A 12,673-nucleotide genomic window follows, 5' to 3' on the forward strand; every position below is an offset into this window, starting at 1 on the left:
CATCCAATGCCAACATTAAATCAGGAATTGCTGACCATTTGGTAGAGAGTTATGAATTAAGGATTATGAGACTGGAGTTGAAGCAATAGCCTTATCCAACGTTGAAGCGCAGCCACTCATGCCAAACTATAAACATATCACTTCCTGGAGGATGTGCCAGGCCACTTAAACTTGAAATCAAGGACTATCGGTGTGCATCCAAGATCCTTGCAAACATCCAGCAAGTACACAAGCCCTGCCGGTCTCTTCTGCTCCACAAGTACAGAGACCCAACCTCTGATCTGCCCAGCAGACAAAATGATTAGGATCCCTTGGATAGATGTGCATAATCACGTTCCCAAAGATGGAGAATTTCGATTGATTGAAAACACTTAGAGCACCTACCACACCGCCACTGCTTGCATTTGACTGACTGCCAAGTCCTCCCAAGGAGGATCTGCCCAAGGATTTACCAACAATCATCTCATTTCCATTCTCAAAATTTTGAGGTGGCAACTTCACCGTAAGTACAGTGTTTCTCAACCGAGCAGCCTTACACAAGAGACATGATTCCCAAACTGTGGATTCCTCTCTTGTTGTCAATCAACCGTCCCTCACACATCTCCCAACAGCCCTTGTGTTGGGGAAGATGGTACCATACACAGTCGAGAACCGCTGATGAGTGCGGGACGTGGCGCAATAGAGCAGTCTTCCAAGAGAGACAAAACGAAACTCCAGATTCCCCTTGGCACAGAGATTTCCTGCTCCGTCTTATTAACTAAGCCACAGTCAAACCAGAAATTAGCTCTGCCATTCTTCCACTCCTCTTAGAAGATTAAAAAAAACACATCAAGTTACAACCAGACTTTCACAGCTTCTATTGAGAATACTTTCTTTTTATTATACAGGTTTCATATACATAACAATTATTTAGGGAACATTTACAGGCAAGGAGTTCAATTCCAAAACTCCGTTTTCACCCACACACACTGTACTTCACACTCATCTTCGGGGTCAGCCCAACAGGAATAAGACAAAGTTATTGCTTTGTGAACAGACAGCTTCAATTAAAGTAGAGTCTTCCAGAGTCGAGAACAGCGCTCAGGATCCTCTTAACTCTTAATACCCTGTGTACATATGAATAAAGCCTAAAGATGTGTCTTAGATTACCCCGTCACCTTTAAAAGCTAATATTAAAGTTGAATCCCATTTCTCAAAAAGTCATAAGAAGTGCACCCGTATTTACAGACCCCATTAAATTATGCATAAATAAAATCTGTACACTCAACGCAGCTTCTCAAAATACAGAATCTCCTCTGGGACTTGGGATGAGAGACAGCAAAAAAAATGCTTCATGCCCACCCCTTTTCAAGTTTTCTCGAAACACCAAGATGTGAAATAAATACGCAAAATAAAGCTTCCGTACCTTAAAGGAACATGTCTTTTCAAAGAGTCTCCTCCTATTTGAAGAGTTAACTTTCAAAGTTTTGTTTTGTTTTTTTCTTAAAAAGAAAAACATAAAATCATCAGCAGGCTTTGCTTCTACAAGTTTCGTAAAACCCGAAGGGTCCCTGTGAACAAGGGATTTAAAGTGTGTCAAATATCACCTATTAACCAGTTCTTAAGCGGATAGAATCCTTGCCTCCTGCAGTATGTAGGATGAGACTGAAGAGGGTACATAAATACTTTTACTTTAACACTGAACGTTATTGTGGATCTGAATCACATCAATTTGACATTTCAACAGCTATGTGTGTGGGGGTTTTTGTTAGCCCAGGGAATTTATTTAAAAGCTTCCAAAACTTGTAGCACCACTTTCAGAGAAAGGAAGAATGGGGTTCCAAAAAATAAAATATCAGCTTAACGGGTAAAGAACCAGCACTTGTCACCTCCTGATAGCTCGTCCAGAGTTTAGGAGACACTTCAGCACTCCTTAAATACTAAGGAATCCAGGAGGGCACGTGAAGATCTGGAAATCGACGGAGGCCCTTTTCATGGGAAGGTGGATAACAAACTCTGTCCCCCAGGCAAGCGGGTTTCCCAGTTTGTCCTGGTCGAAACAGGTTTTGGAGTCCTTTTCCTTCCAGACTCTTCGGCCCTTTGTTCACCCCTGTTTTACTTCCTGTGCTTCTCCATCTTTTCCAGGGCTTTGCTAGAATCGGCTGGACTCTGGTCTCCGGGATTCATGTAGGATTTGTCTATGACCATCAGGGCTTCTTTTATGTAGTTCTGCACGGCAGACACAGCAGCACAGATGGCCTGGCTGCCAAACCCGTGGGTAATCAGGCTGAAATGAGACAAGCAGTTCTGGATGCTGGTCTCCAGGACCGGGGTGGGCCGGTTGTTCCCATTGGGAGTTCGGTCTTGATTGAGAAGTTCGGTGAATTCTTTACACACTTGCCTGTGAAAGACAGTCAACACACACCACTGAGTTCAATCTAGGCCGTGACAGGTAAAGAGCACAAACTACTGTGGGGATGACACCTAGAGGCAAAGAGAATTTGGGGCTGGCCAAGGAAGTAGATTTTAAACTAATAGCAATAGCCAGCTGCTGCACTTAGCACCTATTCTGTGCTGGGCCCTGAACTAAACTCTTTTTATTTATTTTTGGCTGCACTGGGTCTTCGTTGCTGTGCGGGCTTTCTTCTAGTTGCAGCGAGCGGGGGCTACTCTTCGTTGTGGTGCGCGGGCTTCTCACTGTGGTGGCTTCTCTTGTTTGCGGAGCACGGGCTCTCGGCGAGTGGGCTTCGGTAGTTGCGGCACGTGGGCTTCAGTAGTTGTGGCTTGCGGGCTCTAGAGCGCAGGCTCAGTAGCTGTGGCGCACGGGCTTAGTTGCTCCGCGGCATTGAGGGCTTGAACCCGTGTCCCATGCATTGGCAGGCGGATTCTTAACCACTGCGTCCCCAGGGAAGCCCTGAACTAAACTCTTTTAAGTACTATCTTATTTAATCCTCACTGCAATTAGAAAAGATAAAAGGATTAATGCCAGAATCAACTGGCCAAGGTCACCAGGACTGGTTAGAGGTGGAGTCAGAATTCCAGCCCAGGAGAGTAAGGGCTAGCTTTATTTGATGCAGACTGGTTCCTTAAACCAATTCTGTCAAGAACCCTGAATTCATTTCCCTGAAACTCACTCTTTCGATACAGGCTGGTTCACTGTGCTGTCTTTTGCCCTATTTCCCACTTGACTAGTTCTGCTTCATTTACCGTGATTTTAAAATCCATTTACTCTTGGTTTCTATGAGAAATCCCTCAGCTGCATTAAGTCGTTTTGAGACATTTAATTTGCCCTCGTCTCCTACACGCCCAACCCTGTCATTACATTTTAAAAAGCAAAAACATCTTGTTATCAGGAGGCAGAAGGCACATGATCTTGACTGGATGTGATAAAATAAATTGTTTTCAACACATTTTTGTTAAGACATGCAAATAAGATAATGAAAGAGTATCTTAACTAGTTTGAGCTGAATAAGTAAACAGCTCAAAGACACTCATTCTGAGCAATACACTCACTGTTCTAATTCTTCTAAATCCTACAAAAAGTTACTCTCATTTGACTCTGTAAAAGATGCTCCTTGCCATTTCCTTTTGCTCAACACCCCAACTTACTTAAGGGCCTTTCTTCCTTGAGCACCAGGGACTGTGCTGGCCCCTCAGCTGCAAGGTCAGAGCATTAGGGCATCAAATTCTCAAGCCTGAATACTCACTGTGCAGCCAGCAGCATATTCTTCCTAGTTGCCATCTCATTCCGTCCTCCGAGATGAGGTCTGGTTAAATACTCGGCCACGGATTTACTAGGAAATTCTGCTTCGCAGACATAGGCAAAGTCCCGAGCCAAATGAACAGCCTCACCTAGAATAATCGGCAATGGCAACAGACTTTAGGGCCGCTGTGGTCCCCACGGCAAACTGTCCCTTCCCTCTTTTTCCAGCACTATCGGTATTGGTCTAGCAGTCATTTTGCATTCTAAAATGAAATCATACAAGGGGACAACAATCCAGCCGGTAAGTAGAACTTCCTGGGTACTTTCAGTGGGTACTCTCCCCTAAGGTGAAATCATACAATGCGAGAAAGAAAAAAAAAAGCCTGAAAATTTTAACTGTATTTAAACGATGTTACCCCAGTCCTCTGCCCAACCTGAGCAGATGAAAAAACACACCCATGCTTCCTCTCGCTGATAAAACAACACCCAGCATCCGTCGGTAGTGCATAAGTCGGAAAACTTAGGGGGGGTGAGCATGACTGACAAAGAAGCAAACTGTCACTTTTCTTTATGAAACTGGGACAAGTCTTTGACACGGAACTTTGTTTCTAAATGAGGGCGCCCCATTACTGGTGGAGGTTAAGTCTCTAGAATGTTGCTTTAAGAAAGAGAAGCAGGAGTGTTTCCTACTGGAAATGTTAGGAGCCCTACCTACCCTCCTGTCTCAGGTATTGGGGGGCACAGAGGGAGAAAAACGAGGGGAGGGTGTCATTTCCCACCCGAGGCGCTGGGTTCTTTCTGGTTCCAAGATTTGGGGCTGCTAGAGCTTTACAAACCCAGATGGTGGACCCCACCCACCATCCCCACTTCCCTCCCCGACTCACTAAATCAACATCTGAGAACCATTGTTCTGGCACACGCTTTCTCATTCAAGCACCGCTGCCTGGCTGGTAAGGAAACCTAGGGGAGCCGCATTTATGCTCCACGAATGCAGAATCCACCATTCTCCATGCAGGACAGCTGGTCCCCAACAGCATCGAACAGGCCAGGCAGCTCCTTTCTCCTTGCCCTGACCTCCAAAGACACTCGTAAAAAGGTAGAGCAGGGCCCTGCCAAGTCTCTTTTAGCACCGCAGTCGCGCCATTTAGACCAGGGAAAGAAAGTGTTCAAAAGATTGCCTGGCTACCAGGAGACCACCCCTCATTGGCTCCCCCCGGCCCCGAGCCGGGGCCCAGCGCCCTGCTGATTGGGCGAGGTGCTGGCGGCCGCTCCAGGCTTAAGGATAAGCCCCTCCGTGTTCATCAACTCGTTTTCCTGTGCGCAGTAACAACGAGCTTGTTTTGTTTTGAAAAATAATTATTTCACTTTTCCCTCGCCCACTTTGTAAAAGGCCGTATTGCATTCTTGGCTACTTTCCAGGTTCGGGGTGCAGGCCCATTCAAGAAACTGAAATGTCACATCCTAACTATCTTAGGACTGGGGAGAGGGGCTCATCTGTGGGCCCCATTACTTTTTTTTTTTGATGGGGGAAATGAACAAAGGAACTGTGAATTGGGCTAGTCTCATTGTATACAAGGGCTTTTCTCTTCACTGACCACAATCCCAATATTCCACAGCTACAAAAACTAGAAACGGTCCTGCTGCCCACCAGTAACCAGCTTTTTTTAAAAAAGGTGTACCAAATGATCGATTGCCTCCTTCAAAAACTGGTTCATCTGATAATGTGATGTCTTAGGAAAACCAATTTCTTTTTAACAATGATTTTCTGGGAGACCCAGAACAGAATACTTCAGCAGACAGATCGTTAAATGTTAACTTATTTGATTAAATGACTGTGATTCATTGTAATGAACGCATGGCAGATCGCTTGCATCTCTCTTTTGTGACTAAGAGTTGTGTTTAACCTTTTCTTATACCTCTTTTTTTGGGGGGAGCGGGTGCCGCACCCCACGGCGTGTGGGATCTTAGCTCCCCGATCAGGGGTCGAACCCATGCCCCCTGCACTGGAAGGCGAAGTCTCAACCACTGGATCGCCAGGAAGTCCCTAACCTTTTCTTTAGAGAAATATTCAAGACTCAACACAGCGCTAACTAAAAACACTGCAAAACAAAAACACAACTCCACTGACCTTCTACTAAAGATGTTAGGAGGGTGACGTGAGCAGCTTTCCGTCTCCCAGCTGGAAGATTCAACCCAATCTTGTCCAACTTCTCCCGCAAGGACCGGCCACCATTTTTAGATTTGGCTCTGAACAAAATAATAATAATAATAAAATAAAAAATTCTTTTCTCAAGAAACCACTTTAAAATTCTAAATGCCTAACATGCTACTAACAAAACAGAAATCTGTCAAAAACAATCTACATTATATGGCTCATAATCAAGTGATACAGGGAATCCTTATTTAGTTAATCCCTGTAAAATTCAAAAATCTTTCTTAGCATCGCCAACATTATTTTTTTTTAATCACAGAACATTGCAAGTTGTACGGAGCAGATAAATTTTCACTTGTACAAACTGCAGCAGCCCCCAAAAAACAACTCCCTGGGGGAACCAGACCCATGGAGCTCTTCTACTCTGAATACAGATGCTACCACTTCATACAAGGAATCAAATTCTAACCAAATGAGAATTTGTTAGCGCTGTTTTAACACTTCCTTCTACATTTGGCACTTTCTAAAAGAGAAGATGTGTACTAAAACTCCCTGAGCCAATGAGAATTCAGTGTTAGGTATAAAAGTTCCATAAATGTTAAAACTATCTTCCTGGTCCTTTTATATTATTCATCCCCAACCATTCAACCGCCATGCCCAGAACGTGTCCCCATGTACCTTCTGAGGACACCTCCCAGTAATGAAGCATTTAAGCACTCAGGCGGGGACAGTCGCCTCTGGACTTCAGCAACTGTCACTTTGTATTTAGATGTAGAGCTGAGGAGGGACAATCTTCCAGGGACCGAGCAGAAGACCTCGCTGGGATTCATCACAGCCTCCACCAGCTCCTTCTGACAAGGGAGACTCAAGGGGTTCTTCGTCATTGAAATAGGACCTGTGAGTGAAGATCAGAAGTGGCATTCCCAAGCAAACCACTAACCAAAGCTGAAAGAGCTCTTTGAACAACTAACACTGCAATGTTGGACCATAAATTGCAAGCAGATTTTTTTTAATCCATATTCTTCAAAGATAATCGAATCTGAATTTCACAATTGAACACCTTGGGAAGTTAATTAGTCAAGATCCCAAGCGTGGAGGGTTTGCATTTCCTAACCACTGTTAAAATCTGTTTAATTAGAACATTTATTTTCAAAAGACTACTTCATAACTAAATAAACGAAGATTTCTTTTTCCCCTTCACTCAACGAATATCCAAAATCACAGGACATAATCATCTGGCAAAATCTTTCAGTGCAACTGATCACAGTAAATTTTAAAATACAAACACACCTGTTCCAAGTTTACTGGGAAATTCAGTTTATTTTCTGAGGTTTTCTTTCTTTTTTTTCTTCCCCAAAACCCATTTTTCCTCAGTTGATTTCAAACAGTTTAACCTCAAGTAACAGACCATAACTACATTTCATTTAGGATTACCCCATTTCCCAACAGAGCTAAACTGTTAATCCTGGCAGTACGTAACTTAATTTCATGAGCCACTCACTCGCCCAAGTAATCCAATTTTCCAAACCCCCTCCCACCTCATCCCTGCATAAACCCGACAGATCACGCAGCCTGATGCTTTTAGGGCTGTATGTTTTGTAGGCCAAACTGTGTCCCACCTTCTTCTTGCAGGTCAGAATTAAGGCTCCTAACTCCTGTGTGTATTTGAAATCAGAAATAAAATCACATCAACCCATTCAACAATTAAAATTGTCACAGAACCGATCACTCCACTAAGGTATGTGGTGACCTGTTTTCCAAATTTAATCACAGCCTTAACTCACTCTGAGATTCTTTCTGGAGCACTGTAAAAACACTCTCGAATTCCAGAAGTAACACCCGCCAAGGGAAAACTACGAAGTAACAAATCCGGAGATTGAGAGGCAGCTCCTGAGAGCATCCTTTTCCACTCAGATCTTAAAGAAATGCCCGGTCTCTTCACTCCTAAAACCTACCTGCCTCAAGCCCCTGTCACTCCCTTCCACCACAAATGTCCCAAGCCGGATACCAAAAGCCCTACCTTACCAATAAGTTAATAACTTCCCAGTACCGCTAAGAACCAGTACAGGGTGTGTGACGCCAGAGGAAGAAAAGAACTCGCGCTCACTCCGTACCTTTGCGAATAACCGTCTGATCATGCAGAAGTAGGTGCTGGTCGTCGACATTCTGGGGGAGAAATGACAAAGTTCCCTTTAAGTTCGGGGGAGCCTGGGCGGGGTAGGAGAGAGGCAGTGGGGCGAACGGGTCCGGGCACGAGGGGCAGGGCCGAGGCGCTCACCTGCACCTCCTCCATCTGGTGCGCCATGTCGTGGAGCCCCAGGTTCTCGGCCAGGCCCGCGGCGTCCAGGGCGTGCGAGTGGGGCAGCAGCAGGTCCGAGCGGCGGTAGGCGTCCCTGCGGGCGCTCACGGCGCCGCCGTCCAGCCCGGAGAGGTGGGGCAAGAGGCCGGCCGGGCGCGCGTGGTGCGAGGGCAGCCCAGCCCCCTCCTGGCTCTGGCGGCCCGGCCAGGCCTGCTGCTGGCTGCCGGTGGGCGCCGGCTGGTGCAGGGGGTTGATGGCGGCGGCGTACGCTTCTCCCAGATGCGAGTAGGGGTCGGCTGCCTGCGAGTAAGCCAGCTGCTGGTAGGGAGGCGGAAAGTAGGGTGGTGGCTGGTATTCGGCGACTCCAGCATGGGAGAGGGGCGGCGCGGGGCTGTAGAGATGCTGCCCGGCGGAGGAGAGGTGAGGCAGGCGCGGGTTCCCATTGCTGCTCGCGTCGTGGCGATCCTGGGCCAGAGAAACGGAGACCCGGTTAGTACGAAACCCCGCTACTGCGCACGGCCCGCGGCCCCGGCGCTGAGCCTTGTGACCCCCGGGGACCCACCGCACCGGCCCGGACCGACCCCCGCGGGGCCTGCCCTCGGGCCAAAAGGCCCCGGGGAGCAACGTGCCCCGGGGGTTTCGTTGTCAACCGCGAGTCCGCAGAGGAAGGGGAAACTGGAGAAAGACCTGGAGGAACGTGCCCTCCGGGCCCCGCGGCGAAGGTCTGACGCCCGAGGTATTCTGCGGTTCCAAGTCCGAGGCCCAGGCCTTGGGCCGGGAGAAGCTGGGGTAGGGGTCCTGGGAGAAAACCTGCAGGCAGCGCAGAGCGCGGTCGCTCACAAGCCCGCACATGCTGGCGTCGTCGGCCGAAAGTGGGGAAGCGGTGGGCGCGGATAACGCGCGCCGCGCAGGAAGTGCGCCGTTTCCCCGCCCCAGGGTCCCTCCCTTCCACGCCCTCAGGACAAAGACCTCCGGGTGAGAGACCCTCCCTAGCGGGGGCAGCTACCCAACGCCGCCCAAGGGACTCGGGGAGGAGCCCGCCGCAGCCAGGGGTGCGCTCCCTGCTAGCTGTGTCCCGACCAAATAACGCCGTCCTGCCCAGCCACCGTCAGTCTCCCCGCAAATCGGGCGCAGAGAACGAAGGGCCCCGAAAGTTGGGCAACCTTGCCTGCGCACGTTCCCTCGCCCCACGGCTGTCCGACTTAATTCTCAAAGGACGTGTCGCCATGTGTTCCCGGGGTCAAAGGGGTGGCGGGGGACCAGGAGAGCTATGGCACCGTCGCCCCCTAGCTGAAGCGCCCGGGCCTGCAAACAGGGGCAGCCCCTCTAGGTCCCGCGGGCGCACGGCTCTCCCGCGTCCCCGCCGCCACCGCTCCCCTCTCCCGGGGCCCAGGCTCACGCCTCGCGCCGCCTGCGTCTTCTTCCTCTTCCCGCTCGCCGCCTCCCTCCCTCCCACTCTCCGAAACTCTAGCTCAACCTGTCCGACAGGCTGGAGCACTCCCGAGCGCTTACGGCCCCATCTGGCCTCAGCGTCCCCCCCCGCCCCCCCTTCTCTGGAAAGCCAAACTTCGGTTGTTTTCTTGTTTCCCCGAGGGGGTAGCGGGGCAGGTGACAAGCCCGCCTCGGAGGAGACTCCGCAAAGGTGTCGCCTGCAGGTCGCCTCGTCTGACCCCTTTGGACGGAGGTTTCGTGCGTAAAAGCCACTTCTAAAAGTTGCAGACCCAGCGCTCTTCCGAGAAAACGGGGAAAAGTGCTGTTTTGCTTCGCAGGAAACCGGCCGGTAAGCTTTGTGGTAAGCTATGCTCTTTCCAGGCCCCATTCCCGAGACTGGATATTTAGGTAAAGGCCCGATTCAGGAAGGGGACCCCGGAGAAACGCACTAGGGAGTGTCCGGAGAAGTGGACCCTGTCCCATCGAAGGGCGAGCGGTGGGTGCCTGTTCGCTGCTCCTGCGCCCTCGCCCCCGACCTCGGTCCAGTGGCCCGCGCCTCCGGGACTGTACTCGGGCGGGGCCAGGCTGCGCCCTTGTGCCCAGCTCACCTCGCAGTCCTCTTCATACTTGACATTATCGGTTATTTTCCACAACATGGCGTCCGGCGTCCCCCAAAACAGTCGCCAGTTAAATCCAGGTTCCCCCCACCCCCCGAGCGGTAAATCCAAAATTGGGGTCACGGTGGCCAGGCGTCTGCCGCTGCCCCCGCCGCGCGCGGGCCTAGCCGTCCCGGTCACTGGACGCGCATCGGCGGCTCCGCGATTGTAGATGCTGCCGCCGCGGGTGTAGAGGCCGCGGCCGGGGACCGGGAAAGCCGCGCCCGCAGTGTGTGTCCAGGCGATAGCCGGGGGATCCGGGCGCCTTAATGAGAAGGAAATTATCATAACTCCTCCCCGGGGGCCGGCGCGAAGGCCCCGGCGCCGGGCGGGGCGGCCCCCAGCCAGTCCCAGCCTAGCTCCGCCCCGCATCCTGGCCCGGCGCCGCGCGGAGACCCACGCCTCGGGGGGCTTAGGAGAGGAGTCGAGTGGGCCGCACCTCGCTGACAGCCGCAAACCTATGAGGCCAGTGTCCCCCATCACGCCATCCATCAGTCACCCTCACCAAGCACACACCTGAGGTTGGCAGAGCTGGGGACCGGGATCCGAACCCAAAAGCCCCCCTCTTTCACCGACAGGACCTTCCCCCACCCTCCAAAACACGTCTCAATAGCTGAGGTCCCCCTATCTCCTGAAACGTCCCAAACACCCGCTCCAAGGAGATTTAAGGTTTAAACTGGGATCAGGCCGCTGGAGTCCCAATCCCTCCGAGGGACGACGCCCTCCCCCGCACGGCGTGGGCACAGTGCGCTTGGGGTCCTCCGAGGGGGCGGGGGTGGGAAGGCCTTCTGGGGAGTTGGCCCCAAGAGCCACCGAGCGGGCGGGCCGCTCCACCGGCCCCGAAGTCTCGGACAACTGCGTTTCGCCGCCATCGCCCGAAGCTCCATCTCCAAGGCTGGGCTGCGGCCGGGAGGCGGGTGGGGGGCACCCGCTTGCCCTCGCCCGGCCCAGCCCTGCCCGGTGCCGGCTCAGCAGCTTCCTCCGACGGTTCAGGCACTCAGAAGCCTCAGCTCAACCGAGAAAAGAGGTGCGGGGCTGAATGCAACCCTAGCGTCACAGGCGGGGGCGAGGGAAGAGGTGGGGGGAGGGGGAGGGGCCGTGGAGGGACACCCCCCCCCCCCGCTGGAGAGGTGAGCACCCGGGGTCCGCAGATACAGGCAGAAAACGAAACTTCCTTCCACATAAACGTTGCCTCTCCCCCCAGTATGCGTTTGCCCCCCAACCTTGAAAGCAAAGCGCAATACTGAAACATTTTAAAGAAACGAAATCCATTGGCCCGATTATTGTAATTGACCTTTTTTTTTTTTGCTGCAAGGGGAAAGTCGCTCATTCTCGGGAGCTGAATTTAAACATTCTCAGGGAATCAGAGAAGGAATCTTTCGATTTGATTCCGAATCCGATTTTGCAATAATCAATACCTATCAGTTTAGTGCCCCGGGCCTGGAGTGGACGCTGCTCCCAAACCAAAGAATGCATGCACCCACCGCTTCCCTACTCCCGCTCGGGTTTGTTTGAACTTTAGCATTTCTTTAAACCGAGATGGGCCTAAAATAAAATAACCAAAATAAAAATAGGCGTCTTCCAAGCGAAAGGTTCTCCCTCGCCCTAGAGAGTAGACAGATTCCAGGTGATATTCCGACCAGTTGTGAGAACAAAACCTGGAGGCAAAACCACTGGGGGCTTTTCGGGCATGTCTGCGGGCTCTGCACTAGGAAGTACAAAGACAGTGCACACACGACCCCTAACACCTAGCTTTCAAGACGCCGTGGTGGGGGGGATGGGGGGTAAAAGAGAAAACCGCAGAAGCAGCGCTCCTGGTACTCGGGAGTGGGGGCAGGGGGCACCTGCTCAGGGCAGGAATCGGACCCGGCGCGGTAGGCACGCTAGCGCCCTGGGCGTGGAAGATTGGGGTCCCAGGTACTTTCGAGGGAGGTTGCGGAGCCTCTGGACGCCCCAGACACCCAGACCAGTGACGCAGGAGCTCTCCTCCACGCTGGGCCTTCTAGCCCCGGCTTTGACTCGAAGGCCCGGCCGGGGATGCAGCTTGAACAACTTGTCTCGTCCACGCCTGCAACTTTACCGCCGGGCATGTTGGGGCCAGGGCTGGGCAACAAGGTACCAACCCCCCGCCCCAGGTCCTGGCTGCCCTTCCTTTCCGCAGCAGCGCTCGCCAAAGCCACCCGGAGGGACGGAAATCCCTCGCAGCCCCGGGGCGTCTATGGCGGAGGCAAAGGGAGCCGATGGGCCCCGAGGGTTTGCGCACCTCCGTTTAGGGAGCCCGAAGGGCACAGAGGTTTCGGAACCGCTCAGCAAAGGCCATTCATTCCCAAGCCAGCGCCCTGGACCTGGACGCTGCCCCCCTCCAAGGGACACGCGCTCAAGCTAGAGCGCGACTTCTGCGCCCTGGATGGGGAAGGCGGCTCAAACGAATCCTCAACCTTCCCGGCCAGGCA

At 51.9% G+C, this 12,673-nt stretch overlaps 1 protein-coding gene across 5 annotated transcripts in view; it reads right to left on the reverse strand.

Annotated features, from left to right (window-relative positions):
* TFAP2C (transcription factor AP-2 gamma) overlaps positions 1-10,682 on the reverse strand; it is a 34,070-nt gene extending 23,388 nt beyond the window's left edge. The window contains exons 1-7 of one of the 5 annotated variants that reach the window (XM_036827312.1): positions 9,302-9,563; positions 8,113-8,598; positions 7,949-8,000; positions 6,513-6,729; positions 5,811-5,929; positions 3,687-3,831; positions 860-2,380 (exon numbers count right to left, since the gene is read on the reverse strand). In XM_036827312.1, the coding sequence (XP_036683207.1) occupies positions 2,095-2,380; positions 3,687-3,831; positions 5,811-5,929; positions 6,513-6,729; positions 7,949-8,000; positions 8,113-8,598; positions 9,302-9,361 (1,365 nt within the window). In that variant the 5' untranslated portion in view covers positions 9,362-9,563 and the 3' untranslated portion in view covers positions 860-2,094. The other 4 variants (XM_036827311.1, XM_036827308.1, XM_036827310.1 and 1 more) reach the window with 4 other exon arrangements.
* Between the last annotated feature and the right edge of the window lie 1,991 nt (positions 10,683-12,673).

Source organism: Balaenoptera musculus, chromosome 15, assembly GCF_009873245.2.
Source record: "Balaenoptera musculus isolate JJ_BM4_2016_0621 chromosome 15, mBalMus1.pri.v3, whole genome shotgun sequence".
In the NCBI taxonomy this organism is placed as follows: Eukaryota; Metazoa; Chordata; class Mammalia; order Artiodactyla; family Balaenopteridae; genus Balaenoptera; species Balaenoptera musculus.